General features: G+C 52.8%; 7 protein-coding genes across 7 annotated transcripts; 3 read left to right on the top strand and 4 right to left on the bottom strand.

The window, feature by feature from the left end:
• Positions 1-1,173: 1,173 nt before the first annotated feature.
• On the bottom strand, positions 1,174-2,125 carry LOC311612485 (histone H3.2). The gene has a single exon (XM_084865467.1). The coding sequence runs from the start codon at positions 1,669-1,671 to the stop codon at positions 1,261-1,263; it is 411 nt and encodes a 136-aa protein (XP_084721593.1). The 5' UTR covers positions 1,672-2,125; the 3' UTR covers positions 1,174-1,260.
• A 390-nt stretch (positions 2,126-2,515) lies between these two features.
• LOC311612486 (histone H2A type 2-A) lies at positions 2,516-3,346 on the bottom strand. Its single transcript, XM_084865468.1, has one exon. The coding sequence runs from the start codon at positions 3,155-3,157 to the stop codon at positions 2,765-2,767; it is 393 nt and encodes a 130-aa protein (XP_084721594.1). The 5' UTR covers positions 3,158-3,346; the 3' UTR covers positions 2,516-2,764.
• A 97-nt stretch (positions 3,347-3,443) lies between these two features.
• LOC311612488 (histone H2B type 2-E) lies at positions 3,444-5,685 on the top strand. Its single transcript, XM_084865469.1, has one exon. It carries the CDS (start codon positions 3,515-3,517, stop codon positions 3,893-3,895), a length of 381 nt encoding a protein of 126 aa, XP_084721595.1. The 5' UTR covers positions 3,444-3,514; the 3' UTR covers positions 3,896-5,685.
• A 1,122-nt stretch (positions 5,686-6,807) lies between these two features.
• LOC311612470 (histone H2B type 2-E) lies at positions 6,808-7,787 on the bottom strand. Its single transcript, XM_084865440.1, has one exon. It carries the CDS (start codon positions 7,713-7,715, stop codon positions 7,335-7,337), a length of 381 nt encoding a protein of 126 aa, XP_084721566.1. The 5' UTR covers positions 7,716-7,787; the 3' UTR covers positions 6,808-7,334.
• A 96-nt stretch (positions 7,788-7,883) lies between these two features.
• LOC311612469 (histone H2A type 2-A) lies at positions 7,884-8,713 on the top strand. Its single transcript, XM_084865439.1, has one exon. The coding sequence runs from the start codon at positions 8,073-8,075 to the stop codon at positions 8,463-8,465; it is 393 nt and encodes a 130-aa protein (XP_084721565.1). The 5' UTR covers positions 7,884-8,072; the 3' UTR covers positions 8,466-8,713.
• Positions 8,714-9,101: 388 nt separating this feature from the next.
• Positions 9,102-10,056, top strand: H3C15 (H3 clustered histone 15). The gene has a single exon (XM_084865438.1). The coding sequence runs from the start codon at positions 9,559-9,561 to the stop codon at positions 9,967-9,969; it is 411 nt and encodes a 136-aa protein (XP_084721564.1). The 5' UTR covers positions 9,102-9,558; the 3' UTR covers positions 9,970-10,056.
• Positions 10,057-14,292: 4,236 nt separating this feature from the next.
• On the bottom strand, positions 14,293-24,766 carry LOC311612306 (histone H4). Its single transcript, XM_084865154.1, has one exon. It carries the CDS (start codon positions 21,970-21,972, stop codon positions 21,661-21,663), a length of 312 nt encoding a protein of 103 aa, XP_084721280.1. The 5' UTR covers positions 21,973-24,766; the 3' UTR covers positions 14,293-21,660.
• Between the last annotated feature and the right edge of the window lie 14 nt (positions 24,767-24,780).

Genomic DNA, 24,780 nt, shown 5'->3' with positions numbered 1-24,780 from the left:
TAACACCAGTGCCGGCACAGACACCAGCCCCTGCGAGGCCAAGACAGAACGCGGTCTGAAGTGAGACGTCCATGTTTTCACTTCAAGGCCCAGGTCCAAGGCAGACTTCTGCAACCAAGCTAAGCCACGGGGAAGCTAAGGATGAGAGGAAGAGCATGAATACTTAACACTGTCCTTGAACTCCCTCACCTGCGGGTAGGGAAGTGATTTAAGTACAGAAACGATCAAAAGTTAAAACCTACATGTTTTATGGTAATAGAATGATTTGAAAGACTGCTTTAGAGTGGCACAAAGCCAGGGGGCTTCCTGTAAAGTGAAGGGCACGGGGGTTGGGGGTAGAAGAGGGAGGCTGGAGGCTGGTAGATGGGAGCAGCGCCCTCTCGGGGTCGGCCAGGCAGAGGAAATGGAGAGGACAGACAGCTGAGGGGAGCATCTCGGGCTACAGGTGTGTGTGCGCTCAGCTACTTGGCTCCTGTGAGTGGGCGAGTCCCCCAGACCACCGTGTCTCAGGAAGCCCGGTTTCTGTGTAGTCCCCGCAAGGTTTGCCTTGAGGTTGTGTGCGCTTCCCCGACCCCCAACCCGCACACCTCACCTCTTTCATGAGTCACTAGTAACTGCCAAGCCCAGACGCGAGCCAAGAGGCCCAGCCTGCACCGAGGCCTCCCTACCTACGCTGCGTAGAAGGGGCCGGGCAGAGACCCAGAGGCGGCCCTGAAACAGGGGGATGGCGGGCGAGGCAGCCCCTTCACTGGTCCTTCCCCCGTTTTCTAACGTCTGGAGAGGCAAAGGGAGTGGGGAAAGCAGGTTGTGTGCAGAACAGCGGGACACGGAAGTACGTTTAAGCATCAGGGCCTCCTTGGCGGTGCGCGGGGAGGGGCCCTCCCATCCCCTCAGCCGGGGAGCTGCTTAACGAGCGCAGCCCGGCCTTTGAAAGGCAGCCCGGTGCGCTCTGCACCGTAGAGCGCGCGGCCCAACGGGGTGTGGGAGTCTAACCAACCTCGGGCCCCTGACTGTGAGAACCGGGTCCTAGGGCCCACACTGCAACCTAAGCCCGAACGCCCGGACTCTTTCACACGCCACCCCCTCGGTGTTGGAACGAGTCCTATGCTCCCCTACCCGGTAACCGCCCCGCCCGACCACACCGCCACCCGACGGCCCGAGCGCCACAGCTCCTCCGTGCGGTAGTGGGTGGCTCTGAAAAGAGCCTTTGGATGCGGTGGGTGGAACCCGCAGGCGAGCGAGCGAGCGAGCGAGAGGTTCTTAGGCGCGCTCCCCGCGGATGCGGCGGGCCAGCTGGATGTCCTTGGGCATGATGGTGACGCGCTTGGCGTGGATGGCGCACAGGTTGGTGTCCTCGAACAGCCCCACCAGGTAGGCCTCGCTCGCCTCCTGCAGCGCCATGACGGCCGAGCTCTGGAAGCGCAGGTCGGTCTTGAAGTCCTGCGCGATCTCGCGCACCAGGCGCTGGAACGGCAGCTTGCGGATCAGCAGCTCCGTGGACTTCTGGTAGCGCCGGATCTCGCGCAGCGCCACGGTGCCGGGCCGGTAGCGGTGCGGCTTCTTCACGCCGCCCGTGGCCGGCGCGCTCTTGCGGGCCGCCTTGGTGGCCAGCTGCTTGCGCGGGGCCTTGCCACCGGTCGACTTCCGGGCGGTCTGCTTCGTACGGGCCATGGCGATGCGAGGCGCGAGCTGCACGACACGAGACGGCGGGGTCGGTAGCGCGGTCCCGGGCCTCCGCAGCCGCCTTTATAGCCACAGTCCTTCCCCGATTGGGCGGCTCGGTAAAATTGAAAGTCCCGCGCTGGCTGTTCATTGGCTGTGACGTCATCCTCCCTGGCGCGCCCGATTGGCTGGGGCAGAATCTTCCCTGCCCCCACCCTGTCTACTCTCGGGCTGGCCAACAGCTTTTCCTGCCCGGTTTTTCCTTTCTCTCAGGCCGAGTCCTTTTTCTTGTTTTCCAAACTGTCAGGACGTCCTTCCGTAGCCCTTCACTCCCTAGGACACGCTATCTACCCGCAATGCCCTCCTTCCTTTCCACGCCCGAACCTAGCTTCCATCTTCCGTTTGTTCCGCTCCCTTTCCCCCCTCCCCCCCTCTCCCCGGCGGGCCCTTCGTCAATCAGAAGGATCGCTTTTCCCGCCTTTAGGACCGGAAATTTGTCCGGCCCAGGCTCAAGACCCCGCCCCCGAAAGCCCTAACCTCCGCCGGGAAGGCGTCTTCTCGATTCAAAAAAAAACGAAAACAAAAAAACACACCACGAAACACACAGAAAACCTTTAGAGTCAGCTCAGTTAGGCCAAACTGCAGGTTCGCCCTAGTCCCGAAAACGACCGACTGGGGTGGGCTGTGTCAGCGGACGGTCCCCTCCCTACCTGACACCAAGTGCTGGGCAGAGGTCTAGGGGGCGAAGGGAGCTTGCGTGCTGGGGGCGGCCTCTCAAGAGGCGTTGTGACAAGGGTTTCGTTCCCTTCATCTGCCGTGACCGTGTCTACGGCCCGACCCACCCCGCCCAGGTTAGGCAAGCCAGGCGCTCGGGGAGGGACGGTTGGGAGCCCAAGGCAAGCCGAGCGGCCGGCACCGGCCTCCCTTGCACATGCGGGGGCGGGACCGGCACTTTCTACCTTGGGCGTCGGGACACGGAGGAGACAGGGTACAATAGTAACAGCTCTTTTACTTGAAGGAGTGGGTGGCTCTGAAAAGAGCCTTTGATTTCACAGGTGCCCCTCCGCAACGGGGGGACTGGGTGGGCGCCAGGCGCACTGCCTCACTTGCCCTTCGCCTTGTGGTGGCTCTCCGTCTTCTTGGGGAGCAGCACGGCCTGGATGTTGGGCAGAACGCCGCCCTGGGCGATGGTGACTTTGCCCAGCAGCTTGTTCAGCTCCTCGTCGTTGCGGATGGCCAGCTGCAGGTGGCGAGGGATGATGCGCGTCTTCTTGTTGTCGCGGGCCGCGTTGCCCGCCAGCTCCAGGATCTCGGCGGTCAGGTACTCCAGCACGGCCGCCATGTACACCGGCGCGCCGGCTCCCACCCGCTCGGCGTAGTTGCCCTTGCGCAGGAGGCGGTGCACACGCCCCACGGGGAACTGCAGGCCGGCGCGGGACGAGCGCGACTTGGCCTTAGCGCGGGCCTTGCCTCCTTGTTTGCCACGACCAGACATGACGGCGACACGTACTGCGAGCAGCTCCCGACTGACGGCCGAGAAAGTCTCCCTAAACGGCTCCCTTTCACCTTTTTATAGGCAGAACGGCGATTCTTCACCGAGCGCCTTGATTGGCTAAAGCGCGGCTTTGTCCTGTTGGCCAATAGGAGATCGCAGACAGAATACACTCATTTGCATAATCTCGCCCCCACCCCAAGACGAGCGCCACTGAAAGCCCGCCAATCACAACGCGGCGTACTCGGGACCTTAATTTGCATACAGCCTCTATAAGTACCGAGCCGCTTCCGGTAGCCCTGGTCCCGCTGCTGTCTTTGCGTGCCCGGTCTTTTTCCTCTGCCGCTGGTGCTTCCCGCTATGCCTGAGCCGGCCAAGTCCGCTCCCGCGCCCAAGAAGGGCTCGAAGAAAGCGGTCACCAAGGCCCAGAAGAAGGATGGCAAGAAGCGCAAGCGCAGCCGCAAGGAGAGCTACTCCATCTACGTGTACAAGGTGCTCAAGCAGGTCCACCCGGACACCGGCATCTCGTCCAAGGCCATGGGCATCATGAACTCCTTCGTCAACGACATCTTCGAGCGCATCGCCGGCGAGGCGTCGCGCCTGGCGCACTACAACAAGCGCTCCACCATCACGTCCCGGGAGATCCAGACGGCCGTGCGCCTGCTGCTGCCCGGCGAGCTGGCCAAGCACGCCGTGTCCGAGGGCACCAAGGCCGTCACCAAGTACACCAGCTCCAAGTGAGGCCCGCCAGGGACGCGGCGCGGCGCTCGCAAGAGTCGTCGGACGCATGGACCCTCCCCCCCCCCCCCCCCAAAGGCTCTTTTCAGAGCCACCCACCTTTCTCGCTGAAAGAGCTTGCCGCGTCTCTGGTCCCCGGCTTCGGTGCCCGCCCGAAGCCCTCTTGTTCGCCGAGGCGGCCTTCTGCCTGAACTGCTTGGACAACGAAGGCAGGGTCCGAGGTTGAGTCCTATGTTGGTCAACAGCTTGGTTGGTATCCCTGTGCAAAAGTGCATCTGCAGGGGGGCAGGGGTTGGGTTTCGGGCTCTTCGTAGTTATTCCAGTAAAGTAAATTTCCCTTTTGACTTATTTTTAATGAGTTTTGGAGTTGGGAAGGGTTAGATCTCTAAAAGTCTCACTCTCCTGTTGGTGATGTGCTTTTTTGGTAACCATTTGGCGTCACTACAAATGTTTCCTTGTTTCCCCAGGAGCAGCTTCGCTTCAGTCCAGTATTCAAGTTAAAATGCCCTACCCAAGTTTAATTTCGACGTCAGCCTTCCAAATGTAGAGTAGCCTAATGTCTAAGAAAATGTTCCTGGATATCCCTAGGCTAGTGTTCACATAAGTCGCCGTTTCCTCGAATGAGTGTATCAGACTGGATGTTCAGCGATATTCAGACTTCTAGTTAATGTGTGATCACCCTCAATTAGGCTAAGCTTTTTCAACATAAAAGAAACAGCCCTAGCAGGTTTGGCTCTGCATAGAGGTTGGGCCTACAGATTGAAGGGTCCTGCGCTCAATCCTTGTCAAGGGCCTGTACCTCCATTGCAGGCTGGATTCCCCCACCCTGGTCAGGGTGAGTAAGGAGGGAACCAATGGATGGATGTGTCTCATATGCATGTCTCTTGTCTCTTACCAGTACTGTCCATTCTATAAAATGGATAACTATTCGCGGGTGAAGATTAACAACAGCAACAAAAAAGAGTGAAAAATATATGTTGTGGTTCTCATCAAAATGATCGCCCCCTCCCTGTGTATTACTATTTTTTAGTGCCCCTGTTTTGGTATTTTCAGAGAGAATGGATTGTTCCAGGGAAGAAACAAATGTGTTCGGTGGTGGTATTACAGAACTACAAAAATAGAAATTTTATATATATGCTAATTGATCATCACTGTCACAAAGATGGCTGCACCCACAGCTGAAGCCTAGTCCCCATAAGGAGCCTTAAGAGCAATCAGAAGCTGAAAACGGTTTGGCCCAGTGGATAGAAGTCGGCCTGCGGACTGAAAGGTCCCAGATTGCGGTCACATCCCCAGTACCGGGTGTGCAAGAGGCAGCTGATCAATGATTCTCATCGATGTAAAAAAAATCAATAAAAAATATATATTTTTAAAAAGAGCAATCAGCAGGGACTTGAGGTTACGCCCTCCCCTGTCACCCTCAAGCTTGACAGGGGAACTCAGATCGCATCCCCCGCCCAGCAGGGCTTGATGGAGGACCTCAAGGCGCACTCCCCGCCCTGGTCTGGGCTGGGGATCCTCAGGCCTCGCCCCTGGCACCAGGCTAGGGGACCTGAGGCTATGCCCCCTGCTCTGTGGGGCTTGACAAGGATGGAACTGACCTGGTCCGGATGTAGCCAAATGTGGGGGAGGGCGGCCCGGTCTGGGACTCACGCGATTTTGAGGAGCATGTGGATGGACGGGGACTTTACTCTGGGTCTCGTGGTGTGCCCAGACTTTGACAGGACGGTTTTCATATACATTTTACTAATTCTCTTTCATTTCTGACACTTCTATTATAAAGGACAATTGCAATATTATTTCCTCTAATTAATACCCTTTTAATGTGCACGAATTTCGTGCACCCATCGCACTCGCCGGCGATGCGCTCGATGTCGTTGACGAACGAGTTCATATGTATGTATGTATACATACATACATATGTACATACATACGTATGTATAGATACACATATGTATGTATATATTACATATGTATGTATTATATACATACATATACTTTGGGTCTCACTTGTTTGGTTTCTTTGCAAAACAGCAGGAAATAAAAATGCAGAAGGCAGATGAGCCAGGCCACCTGGGTTAGGATCTGAGACCGAGGAGATGAGGACCAAGCTGTTAACTGTAAAAGAACATAAAAATATTCAAACCTGCGAATGATTTTATGAGTTTGTTTGAGCAAACAATTGCCAGGAAGTAGTATTTCAAGGATTGGGATAATGTTCCAGATAATGGTGGTATCTCATCAATCAAAAGAGGGGACTTAGATAGGTCATGAAATCCATAGGTGATATGGAGGACAAAGCAAAGCAGGGAAACCCCTGAGGTTGGAATAAAATAAAATGATACCAGATACATATTTTGGTGGGTGCAGAATAGTTATCAGTCTGCAATTAACAATGACAGAATTTGTGGTATCTGACCTGGCGGCCAGGAACTTTGGGTTCTGCACCAAGGGTTCTGGAGGAAGGGAAGTCACAAGTTATCCAGACATTTCAAGGATATATGATCACAGATACAAAGAGAGGCCCAATTAAGGTAAAGGTTGACCTTGTCAGTGAAGAAACCAGCCTAGCATGTGACTACTCACCATCACTGCTTTTATATTTCAGACCATCCTCTGTGATGACTTTAGGTCTCTTTTGAGTTTGCAAGGCATAGCTTGTCAGGTTAGCATGTGGCCCCTTTTACACCCACAGCAGAAACACCACCGGCTGGCCTAAGCCCTCTCCAAGCATCTTGGGGGAAGACAACCCTAGAGGGAGTACACCCACACAGATTGCTTGGGAAGACCGCTTTGCTTTCCCCAGATCAGCAGCAGCACCATTCCTCTAGGGCAGTGTTTCCCAAACTTCTCTCATGATGAGAATCACATATAGGTATATGTTCCCAGAAATTCTAGTTTAGCATTACTTAGTTGGGATTCAGGAATCTGTAGTTTAACAACTCCACCAGGTGATTCTCATCATGAGAGAAGTTTGGGAAACACTGCTCTAGAGGGCACCTTGGCAGTCAGCAGGCTGAAACACAAGACACCCGTGTTTGGAGGCCTGCTGCCACTGGGACCTGTGCTCTTGGGAGGGACCCTGAGATAACTTAGTCCTGCCCAGGCGCTTTCCACCTCCCTTTTCCAAGGCCCCCTGTTGGGAGACCCAACCCGTGCCCCCCTGCAGATGCACTTTTGCACAGGAATACCAACCAAGCTGTTGACCAACATAGGACTCAACCTCGGACCCTGCCTTCGTTGTCCAAGCAGTTCAGGCAGAAGGCCGCCTCGGCGAACAAGAGGGCTTCGGGCGGGCACCGAAGCCGGGGACCAGAGACGCGGCAAGCTCTTTCAGCGAGAAAGGTGGGTGGCTCTGAAAAGAGCCTTTGGGGGGGGGGGGGGGAGAGGGTCCATGCGTCCGACGACTCTTGCGAGCGCCGCGCCGCGTCCCTGGCGGGCCTCACTTGGAGCTGGTGTACTTGGTGACGGCCTTGGTGCCCTCGGACACGGCGTGCTTGGCCAGCTCGCCGGGCAGCAGCAGGCGCACGGCCGTCTGGATCTCCCGGGACGTGATGGTGGAGCGCTTGTTGTAGTGCGCCAGGCGCGACGCCTCGCCGGCGATGCGCTCGAAGATGTCGTTGACGAAGGAGTTCATGATGCCCATGGCCTTGGACGAGATGCCGGTGTCCGGGTGGACCTGCTTGAGCACCTTGTACACGTAGATGGAGTAGCTCTCCTTGCGGCTGCGCTTGCGCTTCTTGCCATCCTTCTTCTGGGCCTTGGTGACCGCTTTCTTCGAGCCCTTCTTGGGCGCGGGAGCGGACTTGGCCGGCTCAGGCATAGCGGGAAGCACCAGCGGCAGAGGAAAAAGACCGGGCACGCAAAGACAGCAGCGGGACCAGGGCTACCGGAAGCGGCTCGGTACTTATAGAGGCTGTATGCAAATTAAGGTCCCGAGTACGCCGCGTTGTGATTGGCGGGCTTTCAGTGGCGCTCGTCTTGGGGTGGGGGCGAGATTATGCAAATGAGTGTATTCTGTCTGCGATCTCCTATTGGCCAACAGGACAAAGCCGCGCTTTAGCCAATCAAGGCGCTCGGTGAAGAATCGCCGTTCTGCCTATAAAAAGGTGAAAGGGAGCCGTTTAGGGAGACTTTCTCGGCCGTCAGTCGGGAGCTGCTCGCAGTACGTGTCGCCGTCATGTCTGGTCGTGGCAAACAAGGAGGCAAGGCCCGCGCTAAGGCCAAGTCGCGCTCGTCCCGCGCCGGCCTGCAGTTCCCCGTGGGGCGTGTGCACCGCCTCCTGCGCAAGGGCAACTACGCCGAGCGGGTGGGAGCCGGCGCGCCGGTGTACATGGCGGCCGTGCTGGAGTACCTGACCGCCGAGATCCTGGAGCTGGCGGGCAACGCGGCCCGCGACAACAAGAAGACGCGCATCATCCCTCGCCACCTGCAGCTGGCCATCCGCAACGACGAGGAGCTGAACAAGCTGCTGGGCAAAGTCACCATCGCCCAGGGCGGCGTTCTGCCCAACATCCAGGCCGTGCTGCTCCCCAAGAAGACGGAGAGCCACCACAAGGCGAAGGGCAAGTGAGGCAGTGCGCCTGGCGCCCACCCAGTCCCCCCGTTGCGGAGGGGCACCTGTGAAATCAAAGGCTCTTTTCAGAGCCACCCACTCCTTCAAGTAAAAGAGCTGTTACTATTGTACCCTGTCTCCTCCGTGTCCCGACGCCCAAGGTAGAAAGTGCCGGTCCCGCCCCCGCATGTGCAAGGGAGGCCGGTGCCGGCCGCTCGGCTTGCCTTGGGCTCCCAACCGTCCCTCCCCGAGCGCCTGGCTTGCCTAACCTGGGCGGGGTGGGTCGGGCCGTAGACACGGTCACGGCAGATGAAGGGAACGAAACCCTTGTCACAACGCCTCTTGAGAGGCCGCCCCCAGCACGCAAGCTCCCTTCGCCCCCTAGACCTCTGCCCAGCACTTGGTGTCAGGTAGGGAGGGGACCGTCCGCTGACACAGCCCACCCCAGTCGGTCGTTTTCGGGACTAGGGCGAACCTGCAGTTTGGCCTAACTGAGCTGACTCTAAAGGTTTTCTGTGTGTTTCGTGGTGTGTTTTTTTGTTTTCGTTTTTTTTTGAATCGAGAAGACGCCTTCCCGGCGGAGGTTAGGGCTTTCGGGGGCGGGGTCTTGAGCCTGGGCCGGACAAATTTCCGGTCCTAAAGGCGGGAAAAGCGATCCTTCTGATTGACGAAGGGCCCGCCGGGGAGAGGGGGGGAGGGGGGAAAGGGAGCGGAACAAACGGAAGATGGAAGCTAGGTTCGGGCGTGGAAAGGAAGGAGGGCATTGCGGGTAGATAGCGTGTCCTAGGGAGTGAAGGGCTACGGAAGGACGTCCTGACAGTTTGGAAAACAAGAAAAAGGACTCGGCCTGAGAGAAAGGAAAAACCGGGCAGGAAAAGCTGTTGGCCAGCCCGAGAGTAGACAGGGTGGGGGCAGGGAAGATTCTGCCCCAGCCAATCGGGCGCGCCAGGGAGGATGACGTCACAGCCAATGAACAGCCAGCGCGGGACTTTCAATTTTACCGAGCCGCCCAATCGGGGAAGGACTGTGGCTATAAAGGCGGCTGCGGAGGCCCGGGACCGCGCTACCGACCCCGCCGTCTCGTGTCGTGCAGCTCGCGCCTCGCATCGCCATGGCCCGTACGAAGCAGACCGCCCGGAAGTCGACCGGTGGCAAGGCCCCGCGCAAGCAGCTGGCCACCAAGGCGGCCCGCAAGAGCGCGCCGGCCACGGGCGGCGTGAAGAAGCCGCACCGCTACCGGCCCGGCACCGTGGCGCTGCGCGAGATCCGGCGCTACCAGAAGTCCACGGAGCTGCTGATCCGCAAGCTGCCGTTCCAGCGCCTGGTGCGCGAGATCGCGCAGGACTTCAAGACCGACCTGCGCTTTCAGAGCTCGGCCGTCATGGCGCTGCAGGAGGCGAGCGAGGCCTACCTGGTGGGGCTGTTCGAGGACACCAACCTGTGCGCCATCCACGCCAAGCGCGTCACCATCATGCCCAAGGACATCCAGCTGGCCCGCCGCATCCGCGGGGAGCGCGCCTAAGAACCTCTCGCTCGCTCGCTCGCTCGCCTGCGGGTTCCACCCACCGCATCCAAAGGCTCTTTTCAGAGCCACCCACTACCGCACGGAGGAGCTGTGGCGCTCGGGCCGTCGGGTGGCGGTGTGGTCGGGCGGGGCGGTTACCGGGTAGGGGAGCATAGGACTCTTCCCAACACCGAGGGGGTGGCGTGTGAAAGAGTCCGGGCGTCCGGGCTTAGGTTGCAGTGTGGGCCCTAGGACCCGGTTCTCACAGTCAGGGGCCCGAGGTTGGTTAGACTCCCACACCCCGTTGGGCCGCGCGCTCGACGGTGCAGAGCGCACCGGGCTGCCTCAAAGGCCGGGCTGTGCTCGTTAAGCAGCTCCCCGGCTGAGGGGATGGGAGGGCGTCTCCCCGCGCACCGCCAAGGAGGCCCTGATGCTTAAACGTACTTCCGTGTCCCGCTGTTCTGCACACAACCTGCTTTCTCCTCTCCCTTTGCCTCTCCAGACGTTAGAAAATGGGGGAAGGACCAGTGAAGGGACTGCCTCGCCCGCCATCCCCCTGTTTCAGGGCCGCCTCTGGGTCTCTGCCCGGCCCCTTCTACCCCGCGTAGGTAGGGAGGCCTCGGTGCAGGCTGGGCCTCTTGGCTCGCGTCTGGGCTTGGCAGTTACTAGTGACTCATGAAAGAGGTGAGGTGTGCGGGTTGGGGGTCGGGGAAGCGCACACAACCTCAAGGCAAACCTTGCGGGGACTACACAGAAACCGGGCTTCCTGAGACACGGTGGTCTGGGGGACTCGCCCACTCACAGGAGCCAAGTTGCTGAGCGCGCACACACCTGTAGCCCGAGATGTTCCCCTCAGCTGTCTGTCCTCTCCATTTCCTCTGCCTGGCCGACCCCGAGAGGGCGCTGCTCCCATCTACCAGCCTCCAGCCTCCCTCTTCTACCCCCACCCCCGTGCCCTTCACTTTACAGGAAGCCCCCCTGGCTTTGTGTCCGTCACAGTAAAGGCCTATGCCTATGCCACTCTCAAAGCAGTCTTTCAAATCTATTATTGCTTTAGGAAGAGAACCATAAAACCTGTAGGTTTTAACTTTTGATCGTTTCTGTACTTAAATCACTTCCCTACCCGCAGGTGAGGGAGTTCAAGGACAGTGTTAAGTATTCATGCTCTTCCTCTGATCCTTAGCTTCCCCGGGGCTTAGCTTGGTTGCAGAAGTCTGCCCTGGACCTGGGCCTTGAAGTGAAAACATGGACGTCTCACTTCAGACCGCGTTCTGCCTTGGCCTCGCAGGGGCTGGTGTCTGTGCCGGCACTGGTGTTATGGCCCGTTGACTAGGCCTTCGCTTTCTTGGCGGGGGACTTGGCCTTTGGGTTCACGCCCTGACCCTGACCCTTCTCCGGGTTCCTGTCCCGTCCTTCTCCCGTTCTCCTCTCCACCGGGCCCATCAGTATCCCGGGCTCATCCCAGCTGGCCTGTCTTTCCCAGCCGCCCGAGACTCAAGTGAGATCCTGGATTGCCCGCTTTCCCTATCTGGACCTCTGAGACGTCCTCCCAAACCCGTAACTCCTGCTCACACCCCTGTCCTGACTGAGCTCTACACCAATTATCTGCCTTGTGCCCAGGTCCTTCTTGGTGGGTGATAGTGCATTCCCCAAAACGGCATCATCTTCCCTCCCCAGGCTTGAAACACGCCTTCAGCTCCCCCTCCGCCCAGTTCCCAAGTTAGCTGTTCAGGGCAGAGCTCATGCTTAAAAACGCCCCACCTCCTCCTTCCCTATTCCCTTCAGAACGAAGTCCACCTTCATTTGCGCCGCCGATCACAACCACAACAGGTGGCTCGTGTCCGGTAGGAATTTGAATCCTGGTCTTCTTGCCCAGGCAGCAGAACAGGGAGGTGTCTCCCAGCAAAAGAACCTCTGTAGGCCTCTCTTCCCCACTTGTAAAACAGGGGACGTGGGAACACTTTTTCAGGTCCTGTATGGTTCAGGGTTTGGGTTCTGAAGGAGGGTGCACACAAATGAGAGAGACTAGGCAAGTATAAATTTGGGAATACTGGGGGCCATGCAGGAGCCCACCCCACTCTTATTAAGGTTATGAGATACACCCATATCCTTTAGGCAGGCAATTCCAATACTAGCCAATCAGCAAAAATTTACACAAGACTAACAGGTGGGAGCTGCTTCGCTACCAATGTCTCAACTATACAATGAGTGATTAGCTCCGACCTTTCAGAGCATTTTTAAGGTTGACCAGCCTTCCGTACTCCCTGTCCACATCTCTTCAATAGTGGGACAATGATCAGTTTCCGGCACCTCCCCCACCCCCTCAATCCGGTTTCTTTTCTTTAAAAAAATCTTGCATCTGCAGACCAGAAATAAAAATATAAGAACAAAAAATGTTTGAGTCCCAATTTCAATGTCCAACAGTTCCGAGTCCCAGTTTCTTTTTTTTCTTTTTTTTTTAAATCAATCTTTATTGTTCATATTATTACAAAGGTTCCTCATTTCTTCCCCCCTCCACCAGGTTCCCTCCCCACCCTCTGCCCCCTCCCCATCCCCCATTGTCCTCATCCATAGGTGCACAGTTTATGTTCAGTCTCTTCCTCCCTCCCTTTCCCCGATAGTAAATCCCTTTTCAGATAGTAAATCTGTTACTTAGCATTTTCTCATATCAATAATACCTCCACATGCCCAATGATACACTTCACACAAAAGACACTTCCAAATAGGTCAACCAGCCTCATCCAGGCCCCACCCAAGGCACTCACAGATCAACACCCCAGCGCTATACTAAGTCAACACATCCAGATCTAAGCCTTCATCACTTGATTCAGCAGACCCTCAAGTTCCCGCAAAAGTTTCCAGCCATGTCTGAGAGGCAGCCGTGGGCAGGGACAGGCGAGGAGCGAGCTGTTTCGGGCCTGGATGCTCCGGGCCTGGCCTCTGTTGCTCTGGTTCGTTCCACAACCAGCTGCTCCAGGTCTGGTCACTGCCGCTCCCGACCTAGTTGCTCTGGACTTGGCTGTTGCTGCTACAGGCCTGGCCGCACCCGAGTCCCAGTTTCAATGTCAAACAGTTCCTCATGTGTACATGTCAGCAATGATATCTGGGTGGTGGACAAATGGTGGCAATGCAGGTCCAACCCTCTCCGGTTTGGTCCTGGGTAACCTGCAGTGACGCACAGCTGCTGACTGCTAGCATGGCAAGGTGGAGTCAGCGTCCATCTTCCTCTTGTCTTCGTGGTTGGAGCAGACCCGCCTGTCAACTCCTCTCTACCTCAGGAAGCCACATAGTCTTGGGAGTTCTTTTCTGAAAATATACAAACATATTCTCGACCAAAAGTTAATAAAGGAATCTTTTCTATAAATTTTACTTGGGATCCTTTCTCTTCCCTCCTTCCCCCCCAAAAAAACAATTTTCCTTTGGTTTATTTTGGCACAATGTGTGTGTGTGTGTGTGTGTTTGTTTTTTTTTACAGAGAGGAAGGGGGAGAGAGAGCTAGAAACGTCAATGAGAGAGAAACATCGACCAGCTGCCTCTTGCACACACACACACACACACACACACACACACACCCCACCCCCCTCACTGGGGATGTGCCCGCAACCAACATACATGCCCTTGACCGGAATCGAACCTGGGACCTTTCAGTCCGAAGACCGACACTCTACCGCTGAGCCAAACCGGTTTTGGCACAATGTGTTTTTAATGGTTGTCTTGCTATTGGCATTACAAATGAAAATTAGTTTTCAAAGTAAACAATTTCTAGATGTAATTTACTTTCAGGACATTTTTCCTTACATAATATTACTCCACTATCCCCCCCCCTTTTTTATTTTAATTAGGAGGCTTTTGGAAAACTTTTATAATGCAGTCTTGATGACTTTAAATAAGACTGCTTTAGGTTCATTGCATGTTAAGCAATTTTACCATGAGATAAACTGCCAATAGAAATTTTAGTTAATACTTTAGGAACAGCTTTTTGTCTAATACAATTAACTTTTATTGAATATTCACTTATTTCAATTAGCCAATTTAAATTAATCTGAAAACTTGACTACTATTTTACTGTCAAATTTAATACTCTTAACAATCTTAGTTTACCCTGTAAATATCAGTGGAAAGGATTATCTACATTAGGGGTGTCGAACTCAATCAGAGAAGGGGCCAAAATCTAAAATCCAGCCTAAATCGCGGGCCGAATGGTTAACTGAACAGTCATAAACTGACAATGTCATAAACTGACAGCGGAGTGCAGTGATGACAGCGCGGTGCGGGCCACATTGCAAGGCCTGGCGGGCTGGATTTGGCCCGCGGGCCTTGTGTTTGACACATGTGATCTACATCCTTGAGAAGGCCCTGAGCATTCCTGGTATAGGCTGGATTTATTATAGATATAGGGCAGCTGCCGTTGGCCAAGTCTCCGTCTATTGCCCGTGTCCTGATCTGAGCTGGGCCAAGTCTCGTTACCTGGGTCCCAATCTGAGCTGGGCCTGGGAAGCGAAGCAGCCATGGGGGCAGGAGGCCTCCCTCAGAAGGGGTGGTGGTTTCAGGCCCACACCTGCAAGGTTGGGCAGAGGGGGGCATGAGGGTCTGTGCCCCATCTGTTGACCTCCAGGTCCTTTCTCTCCTGATGGCCCCTCTGCGACTGTGCCTGTCTTAGGTTGTTCCTCCCTTGAGGAATCTTACCCGTCTCTGGCTAACCAGCCATCCTCCGGGGCCAAGCAGGGTGATGTGAGGTTCAGTTCCGTCTCCTTAGTAGCCTATGCCCCTGTGGCCTCCACGCCCAGCACTGATCACAGAGATCACAGATCTTGGGGAACCCAGGTTTCTTCTCGAGGGAGGGCCCAGCTCACACCATTGGGCAGAGACAGATCCATGATACCAGCCGCCACGAGGCTTCAACCTCAGCATGAACAAGAGAGCTCAGGCAGCAGCTGTGGGAAATTGGATTGTGAGAAAATTGCCAAAATTGGCCCCTCTTGCCCGTGACAAAAAGGGCAAGAGCAGCTGATAGCGAATGCTCAGGTGCCTTCCGAGGGGGCCTTCCACACAGTGGAAGGGATTAAATCCTTCCAAATCCTTTTTAAATTGCTGCCAAACATGCAAAGAATTAGTTTGTAAGTTTGTTTGGGTTAATTGTTCAACATGCTGTTGTAAAATATCAAAAACTATGACATTGTAGAATAATATTATGTAAGGATATCCTTTGCTCTAGGCCATGGCAATTTCATTTCAAACTAGCTGTCCATTTCTTTTTGTATAGGCAAGGTCTTAGTTATATTTTCCGCTCCTCTCCCAGGACCAAGTAGTGATAGTCCCCTCCCCTTTGGTGTCCAAGCGAGCCGGAAACATCTCTAATTTTACACACAAAGGAGCAGCAGTTTGATTTTGTTGTGTCTTCCAAAAGGGAAGCTGGGTGGCGACACCTGTGTGATTATACCCCCTTGCCCCACCCATGTTCCTCCCAGACGACCAAGGTGTTTGGTATTATTGGGGACTGACTACATTAGGTGGGGGATCAGCCCACTTAAGGGGTCTTATCCGTGAAGGGTCGGGAACCTAAGTTCAAAATATTTCCCCATTTGCCCCGGATAATATTACCATACAGCCGATTACTGCTAGCATCGCAAGAAAGGCGTTCTGGGGTGTCTGTACCGTCTTCTTCACCATGCCCCACGTGGTCTCCGGGCTGTTTGCTGTCCGGCTCGTCCTCCTGCTCCTCATCTTCAGTGGACTGCTTGGAGTCCTGCTCTCCAAGACTGACGTAGCTGATTGTCTGCAGCTGCCTGGCGTGTGGCTCTCCAGGCACAAGGTCCTCATTAGTCTGGCTAGTTTCTCTCTTGGATCCCTGTTTCAGTTTAATATTTCTAGCAGGAATCCACACGGGTTTGGAAAAATTTTCTGGGAATATAGAAGCATACCCTCTGCCAAAGGTTAATCATGGGTCGGGTCCCTTCCATAAACCAGATTCGGGATCTTGCCATTTAACTAGCCATTTTCTTTTGTTTTATTCTGACACCCATGTAGCTCCATAGGTCTTTCCACCAGCATTACAAGTGAAAAAATTTAAAGTAATTAAGGCTTGGTGCAGCCTCCACTCAGGTGATTTCTCCATCATCCCTCCACTTTCCTTCCCCCCACCCCCCCCCAAGATAGGATTTTAGCCACTGATGGCCTGTCCTTGGGAATGATATGGTGTTCCTATAACGTGCTGAATTTTCCGTTTACAAAAATCCTGGAAATCACAGCTTGGGTAAAGCAGGCCCATTATCAGTTTTAATAACTTTTGAAACTCCCATGACAAAAGCAGCTAGGCAATGATTAATGACCCGTTTCACTGTTTCTCCTGTAGATGCAACAGCCCATAGGACTTTTGAAAAGATGTCTAGAGACATATAACGCCCAAGGCATCCAAAGGAAGTATAACACGTTACATCCATTTGCCAGATATGCTCTTAGCAAACCTCTAGGGTAGACTCCTGTGGTAGGCCCTTGAGGCAGATGAAACATGCAAGTGGGACATTCCTTAATAATCTGTTTTGCCCTTTGAATGATTGTTTAGACAGCATTTTGGCAGGCTGATGTAAAAGCTGATGAGATCCTAAGGCTTCTTTTAATAAAGCAACCAATTGATCAGCAGGTGCATTTCCTTTTGTTAAAGGACCAGGTTAAGACACTACCAGCCCCAATGTATGTGATATAAATAGGATATTGCCTCTGTTGTAAAATCTGCTGAACTTGTTTAAATAGTAAAAGTAAACTTTGGTCACCAAGTCATTTCAACCGGGCAATTTCAATTCTATTTACTAAGTTCACAGCATAAAAGGAATCAGAGATGATATTAAGAGGCTCTCAGAAATCCTGAAATGCAGCCTTAATAGCTTCTAGTTCAATTCTTTGTACAGAGTATGACTGGTCAGTATGATTCGGTCTGAATTTATCGTATGATAGGCAGCTTTCCCATTTGATGATCCATCAGTAAAACAGTTAAAGCTCCAGAGATAGGTTTCTACCTGTATTTTTTTGTATAATGATGGAGGTATTATACAAAAATTGTAATTAATCTTTTAATAGGTGACAGCCAAGTTCCCCTGAATATCCACTTAAACCCAATTTGCCAATTTATATCAATCTGAAATAACGTTTCTAATTGCTTCCCAGTGAGGGGGAGGTAGATATACTGGGGCTGCCCGCTAAGACGTTTACGTTTTCTAATTTGAAATATTAACTGGGCCAATAGTTCTACATAGGTAACCGCAGTTTTAGAGGATTGATGCCCTAAGTGAAACCCATTCAATAATGGCAGGAGAGTTTTTATTTTGAAAGATGACTTCAGTGGAACTATTTGCAATAGGGTAAATTTGTCCCAATAAAGGTCATTCAGCCCGGACCAGAGCTACTTTGGCTGAGGAAATTTGCCTGCTCAACTCTCAGCAACTTCATTCCTAGTTCCATCTGTTAATGTTCCGGAGAGGAAAGATTAAGAGTCACCTCTAAGTAAATTAAATTTGTAATCTGTCCTGTAGAGATCTTCAGATCCATAATAATTTCTGAAAATCATTCAAGTTTTAAGATAATCTTTTCTTATCTCCACTTTCTAAGGCCTAATGCATTGGTTTTCAATTCTGGTTCCCAGATATTGGAAAGGCGTTTCTTTCCGTACCTTTTCTGGAGCAATTCTTAAGTCCCAATCTAGGGACCTTTTCTAATTGGGAAAACATGACCAAAGTCTGCTCTTCCGTGGGCTTGCTAAGAGCAAGTCATCCATGTAATGAATAATGTAACATTGGGAGCATTTGTCTCTTAAAGGCTAAACAGCTTGAGCCACATATTTTTGACACAAAGTAGGGCTATTGGCTATTCCCAGAGGTTAAGCCTTCCATTGATACCTTGTCATGGTTTCTATATTATTATTAGATGGCACTGAAAATGCCAAGGGAATGGTGAAAAAACAATCTTTAAGATCCACTACTATGAGACACCAATTTAAAGGGATTTGTGAAGGCGCTGAGAGTCCAGGTTGTAAAGGCGCTGGGAGTCCAGGTTGTGACATGATCTCTACGATCATGTCACAATTGCCTTTTTCCTGTCACATTTTTAGGGATTGTAAATATAGGCGTGTTCCAAGGACTATTCTATTAAAAGGTTCTATGTGACCAGCTTCTATTTGTTCTTGTATTAAAATTCATGACCATGACTGAATTTCTCCTTGGTTAATGGCCACTGATCCACCCACACAGGTCTATCATCTTTCCATTGTATAGGATCAGGAACTCTTGCCCCCAACCCCCTTCCAATTGAGCCCATAGCTTCTGCTGTGGACCAACTCGGAGGCCAGAATTCCTTGCTGATAATACTAACATCCACTCCAGTGTCCACTAGACCCCCAAATTGTTTCCCCTCTATTTTTTATTTAATCATAGGACGGGTTTTGCTAATTTCACGTATCCAATAGATGTCCAAGCTTCCAAATCCTTGCATTCCTCTTTTCTATTTATAGCCTCACCTTGCTAAACATAAGGGAGAAATAGTACCTGAGCAATTCTTTGTCCTGGATTAATTTGTAGAACATGATTACATTCTAGTAGAATAACTTGAATTTCTCCTCCATAATCTGAATCAAAACCTCCAGGCAGAACAGTTAGTCCTCTTAAGAGTGTTTCCACTCCTCCCTAAGATTAATCCTAAAAGTTCCCCGTGGCACAGGTCCCCAAATTCCTGTAGGAATAGCTTGCCGAGCAATATCAGGGGTCAAAGTGACCGCTGTGGTGCTGTTAAGATCCAGGCCCGCGCTTCCTGGAGTTGCTCGGATAAGGGAATCCACCGTGAGCCTCGCAGGGCGCATTTCCCCTATTGATAACGGGGCTGGGGGGCGCCCCTCTGGCTGTTTCCCTGCGGGTGACCATGCCCTCTACCTTGATCTAGCGGCTGCCCGTTTCTATGGAATCTCGATCTACACTGATTGACCCAGTGGTTCCCTTTCTGACACCTAGGACACAGAGGGATGGAATCTGGAGGCGGAGTGCTTCCGCCTTTCCCGAGAGCGCCGCCTTGTGTCCTTCTCGGTTGCCTACATTCCTTTTTGAGATGTCCTGCTTTTCCACACTTATAACACCTGTTGTTTCTCACATCCTGCCTATCTCTTCCCAGAGACGTCAGCCACTTCTTACAGTCAGCATTGGCGTTTTCGTAAACTAAATGCCGAATTAAAATATCTCCTGCCGCCTCATGTCGAACCCGTCGTCTCACTGCTTGAGTGAGACGAGCCACAAAGTCAGAAAAGGACTCCGCAGGCCCCTGCACACATTTACTAAAACCTCCCTCAGGGTCCCCCTTTGCTGGTAAAGCCCACCAAGCTTTCCTCCCACAGAGTCTGATTTGCTCATACGCCCATGGCCCATAACGGAACTGATTTTGTACATCCGAATACTGCCCCCGTCCTGCCAGCATCTCGTAAGTTATCTGAGCATCCTGCCCTCCGTTTGCGCGGGCTTGCTCTTGACATGTCTCCAAATATTCTTCCTTCCACAGTAAATAATCTACTTCATCCAGAGTTGCACGAGCAAGAGAATACCAATCATAAGGAGCCAAGGATGCTTCGGAGATAGTATTCATAATTTCTTCTGTAAAAGGAGCCGTAGGGCCGTTTTCAACAACGCTTTCTCGCAAAGCTTTGATCATTTCAAAATCTATTATCTGATCTGGGAGCTGGGGGCCAGCTCCGTGTGTGCTAGCAAAAGCAAGCCTTTCTTCCACCGACATGTCCTTCATTCCTTCTCTGATGGCTCTCTGTACAACGGACTCTATTGGCGGCGAATGAGATGTTTCGGGATTAGGACATGGAGGTGGAGGGGGCCTTAAAGGCCATTCCTCCGACTCTTCTTCCTGCTCCCCTCGAGGAGGAGAGGGGGGCGGGGGAGGAGGCTTCTCCTCAGCCCCTCTTAAAGACAATAATATTATGTTCCCCATGGAGAAAGTTTTGTGAGGTCAGATTTTTCCTGCTGCTGAGCTTTTTTTCAAATTTTGACCAACTTTTTGCCAAACATTTGAGATCTAACGTACCTTCTTCAGGAAACCAAGCGTTATCGTCTACAACATCAAACAAAAGCTATAAAAGAATACCTCCTCTAACTTTTAATTCCTTAAGCATACACACCAAAAAGTGTCTAACAGAATTTACCTTCTAGCCTAATTCTGCCACAATCGCCTGGCTGAAAAAGCCGTTCCCCCCTGCTTACAGTCCGGTGTCCGCAGCTGGTCCTGGCGGTGAATTCCCCTCACCTTTTCCGGTAACCTTTCCCACACCTTTTCTCGGGGTATTTTTCGCTTCCTTTGTCCCTGGTCAAAGGCGCAAAGTGTGGAACCTCCTTTCCAAGTCCCGCGTAGTTCTGGGTCCGGGTTCTGGAGGAGGCCGCACACGAATGGGAGAGACTAGAAAGATATTAATTTGGGAAACGAGGGCCTGGGTGAAGCCCAAGAGAGGACTGCACCCGCTCAGGCCTGGCTATCCCTTTTATTAAGACTATCGGATACACCCATAGCCTTTAGGCAGGCAATTCCATAAAGCAAATCAGCAAGAATTTACATATGAATAACAGGTGGAGGCTGCTTCCTCTACCAATGTCGCCACTGAACTATGAGTGATTAGCTCCCACCTTTCAGAGCCATTAAGGTTGACCAACCTTGGGATTCCCTGTTCCCAACTCTACTAGTGAGGACGAAGGGCGACTTCCGGCAATCTGGGGAGGAACTTCTGTTATATCCCCAAAGATGTCACCTAAGGCCGTGCTGACAAAATTCTGGGGATGTTGGTAGAGGCTTGGGGTGTGATCAGAAAGGCAGGAAGGGGAGGGAGGGCACAGAAGAAAAGGGGGTGGGTAACAGACTTCTAGGGTCCTCGCTGCTATAACGGGGTGCGGGGTGGGAGGGAGACAGCATGGTTAAGACTGGAGGCCTCAGGGTTAGCTCCTGACCCCCTGACCCCTAGCCAGGAAAAGGTCTGAGAGGAAAAAGACTGGGCCCATCTCCATAGCCTCATGTGAAAGCGGGATCCTAATCGCATTCACTTCACTGCGCTGTGGGGATGAAGAGTACAGCCTTCTTCCTCCCCCCCCCTCCCCCCAAGGGCTTAAAACAGAGCAGAGCCTTACATTCCGTCACAAACCTATTAATAACATCAGCATCCTTAACCACCATGCCCATTACCATCCAGTCATTAATTAAATTGGTAAATCAACCAGCTTTCACATGAGGGAGGGACAAGATGGCTTCCAGAGCAGTCCCAGCCTCCATTCCCACCCCTGAGGATCCGTTTCTGTAAACATGTGGATTCAGACCACGCAAACCTCGCTGGGTCTGGGCCAGCGCTGCCCTGATTGGCTGAGCCCGCCCTGGCCGCCTGCGGATTGGCCAGGAGCCACCACGTGCGGACACAGCTTCCACCGGATGGGAGGCTACAGTCCTGTCCCGTTAAGACGCACTTTCCGACTCACGGAAGGGTCGGCTGAGCCAACAAAAGCTCGTAGCGCAGTTTGCCTACGCGCCACTGTCCAAACAGAGCGGCAGGGTGGGGAACAGCTTGTGGAGCGGGAAATGTCCCAGGGCGGCTGAGTGCCATGTCTCTCCAAGTGCCCAGCTCTTCCAAAGACTCTGTGGGGGGCCCTAAAAAGGGCCGTTAGGGGTGCCAGGTCTGGATGCCGCAGCAGACGCTTAGCCCCCGAAGCCGTACAGGGTGCGGCCCTGCCGCTTCAGGGCGTACACCACGTCCATGGCCGTCACGGTCTTGCGCTTCGCGTGCTCCGTGTAGGTCACGGCGTCCCGGATCACGTTCTCCAGGAACACCTTCAGCACACCCCGCGTCTCTTCGTAAATGAGACCCGAGATCCGCTTGACGCCCCCGCGCCGAGCGAGACGCCGGATGGCGGGCTTGGTGATGCCCTGGATGTTATCTCTCAGCACCTTACGGTGACGCTTGGCGCCACCTTTGCCGAGACCTTTCCCGCCCTTGCCTCTCCCAGACATGGCTGCTGCTGCTGCTACTATAATCTGCCCAGATTAGCCGTCGCGGTGCTGGGGGAGAGAGCTCGGTCCCCTGATATACGAGGCCATCGGACCAGATTGAAAACCGCACGCGGTAGTCATTGTCCCCGCCCCTCCACTTTTCTCTTTCTTTTCCCCGCCCTCCAGGCCGCCCTCTAGCGGACATTATCCGCCACGGTCCCGGGCGAATTTGGATCCCAAAGCCAGGCTTCCGGATTCCACAGCTGCTTTCCTCTCCTCCCCTCCGTCTGTGGGCTCCCCCAGCCCCCACCCCGCAGGCATTACACTTGGGCGAAGGGAAAAGGTCTCTGGCGGGCGCAGAAGACCCGGAGGAGAGCGAATACGAGTCCAAAGAGCGCAAGCTCCGGGCTTCATCCCAACAAGGGGATCCCAGGCTCCAAACAGTGAGCAAAGAAAAAGGCAACAAAAGCTGTTCCCGATCGGCAGTCAGGACGAGCCCATCTCCGGGGCGGCCGGCACCCGGGCTGGAGGGGGAAGGGGTCCAGGTTTCCTCTCCATTTTGTTGGTGCCGATGCCCGTGTGTCCAAGACCTACCGCCTGGCTCCTCCGAACGGGACAGCATTTGGAGGCGGGACCTTTAAGAAGGCGGTTAGGTGAAAGCGGGGTCACTGGGTGGGCCCTGATCCAGCCTGAGCCCCGTCCTATGGAAAGAGGGGGTCTGGGCCCAGGCAACACGGCGGGGCAATGTGGGGGACAGGGGAGCACAGCCGTCTGCAGGCCAAGCAGAGGCCTCGGGAGGAAAGTAAGCCCGCCCGAATCCTCCTCTCTGACTTCTGTCCTAATGTGTGGATATTAATTCCTGTTGTTTTCGCCCCTAGCCTGGGTTGCGGGCAAATCCAGGCCCCTCTGATCTCTGCCCAGAGCCTCATTCCCTCTGGACCCACCCGCCCAGTGGGATCCTCGGGATCTGAACTTGTGAGTTAGAAGCAGGAACAGCCCTGACTCTGGGCTGTGCAGGGCCTGCACCTTGTCACCCAGCGTCTCATCCACTGAAGTTTTGTTTCCAAACTCGCAGCCTGAAGTTCTCAGAGTGACATTCCAGCTGGTCAGAGCCATCATTGGCTGGGAAACCCCTGCTGAGTTTGTAGATTTCCACCTCACGGCCCTTCCTCCCCAGGATCATTCTCCCAGGTCTGATACTAAATCAGGTTTTAAAGCGAGACTTACCACTTTAAAGCGAGCCAAAGAGATCCAGGACCTCCCTGTGGCCTGAGATTTGACAACCGCCTGTGCATCTGTCCTGGCTAAGGCAGTTCAGGGGTCCCCGGCTTAGTGGGAATCCAGGTCAAAAAAATTTTTTTTAATGTTTTTTAAATAATTAAAATTTTAAAACATATGCTCTATCAGTAGAAACGATTATTATAACAATTATTGCGATTAACCCCAACATCAGCAAATGTATACAGGTGTCTGAATAGGAGAAAGAAGAGATAAAAGATGTTCCTTGGAGGGTTCTCGCCATTAATTGCCTTCTGGGAAGTTAAAATACCAAGCTCTCTATCACCCCTACCCCCTTCCTCACGCTGTTCACTTCCCTCCTGGTAAACGTGCCCAGGAGAAGCTCATAACCAGCAACTAAGGTTCTGTTAGTGAAGGGCTTCCAGCTGATGAGCCCTATGACCTTGAGGACAAACTGAGTTGAGCTATGGCTTCTGGGATGGAGAACCAGAGCCCCCAATCCCATTCTCAACGCCACCCACCATAGATTATACTCAGGGACATCCTGGAGGGAATAAAATGGGTGATATTTCTTTTTATTTTGATTAATATAATCACCCCCACTTCTCAATCCAGAGAGGCCCAGGTTTTCAGTTAGTTACTGAAGTATGGTAGCAACCGTACTTAGGTAAAAACTGCAGATAACCTTGAGAGATTAACTTTGCTTAGTTCTGCTTCTGCATTATCTGTTTTCTCTAGATAGGGCCATAGCCGCAGGATGTGGCTGGGAACGACCCTTCAGGCTGTTCCCAGCATTTAGAATTTAGAACAAAGGAACATTTTTGTGGTTTAGACCTTTAAAAGGACTGCCTACATCTGAACCAGTGCGGTCCTGTGGACTCCAGCTGTGTGTGGTGCTCTTGTGGCTGTTGCTGGCCAGCTCAATAAATCCTTGCCTGCTTTTTTTAATCAATTAGCAGCCTCCGGTGGTCTTATTTTTGACTCCAGGGTTCGACCATACAACAGTTACCTTACTTTCTCAAGGCCCTTAAACACAACGAGGAGTTTGTTCTCTGGAGAGTTTCCAAGGAGATTAAATGAGTCAGTATGTATAAAGGATTTTGAACATTGGCTGGAACATCTCTAGATGTTAGCTAAGATTTTGTAAGGACTTTATTTTTCCTATCTTCTTATTTTATAATGCTTCTTATTTGTGGTCATATATTTTTCAATTACTAAGCATTAACAAAATCCTCAGTGCACTTCTGAGCTAGAAGTGTGGCTAATCCTATATAACAAAACCCTACTATGCAAATCAAGCAAACAGCAGAACAACTAGTGAAAGGACTGGTTGCTATGACACCAGAAGTCAGACACAACACTGCCCCCAGCCTGTAGGCCCCAGGCCAGCCAAGGCAAATGCCAGGGTCTCCTTCTCTCCACATCCCCCATTACCCTGCAGGTCACCCCACAGATCAGCCCTGTCTAGGGGACCCTACCCCTGCATGAATTTTATGCACCAAGCCTCTACTGTCCTATATTCATCCTTCAAAAGTCAGAGGTACCCAGCTTTTCCTTCCACAGGCTCAGTAGTGATTGTATATACTACCT

Source organism: Pipistrellus hanaki, assembly GCF_964339955.1.
Source record: "Pipistrellus hanaki genome assembly, chromosome: 18".
Lineage (NCBI taxonomy): Eukaryota > Metazoa > Chordata > Mammalia > Chiroptera > Vespertilionidae > Pipistrellus > Pipistrellus hanaki.
Note: the sequence above shows the minus strand (reverse complement) of the source record. Positions and strands in the feature narration are given on the sequence as shown.

What these genes read in the sequence shown, in the direction of transcription:
- LOC311612485 (XM_084865467.1), bottom strand. Translation starts at nt 1,671, where the DNA reads ATGGCCCGTACGAAGCAGACCGCCCGGAAGTCGACCGGTGGCAAGGCC.
- LOC311612486 (XM_084865468.1), bottom strand. Translation starts at nt 3,157, where the DNA reads ATGTCTGGTCGTGGCAAACAAGGAGGCAAGGCCCGCGCTAAGGCCAAG.
- LOC311612488 (XM_084865469.1), top strand. Translation starts at nt 3,515, where the DNA reads ATGCCTGAGCCGGCCAAGTCCGCTCCCGCGCCCAAGAAGGGCTCGAAG.
- LOC311612470 (XM_084865440.1), bottom strand. Translation starts at nt 7,715, where the DNA reads ATGCCTGAGCCGGCCAAGTCCGCTCCCGCGCCCAAGAAGGGCTCGAAG.
- LOC311612469 (XM_084865439.1), top strand. Translation starts at nt 8,073, where the DNA reads ATGTCTGGTCGTGGCAAACAAGGAGGCAAGGCCCGCGCTAAGGCCAAG.
- H3C15 (XM_084865438.1), top strand. Translation starts at nt 9,559, where the DNA reads ATGGCCCGTACGAAGCAGACCGCCCGGAAGTCGACCGGTGGCAAGGCC.
- LOC311612306 (XM_084865154.1), bottom strand. Translation starts at nt 21,972, where the DNA reads ATGTCTGGGAGAGGCAAGGGCGGGAAAGGTCTCGGCAAAGGTGGCGCC.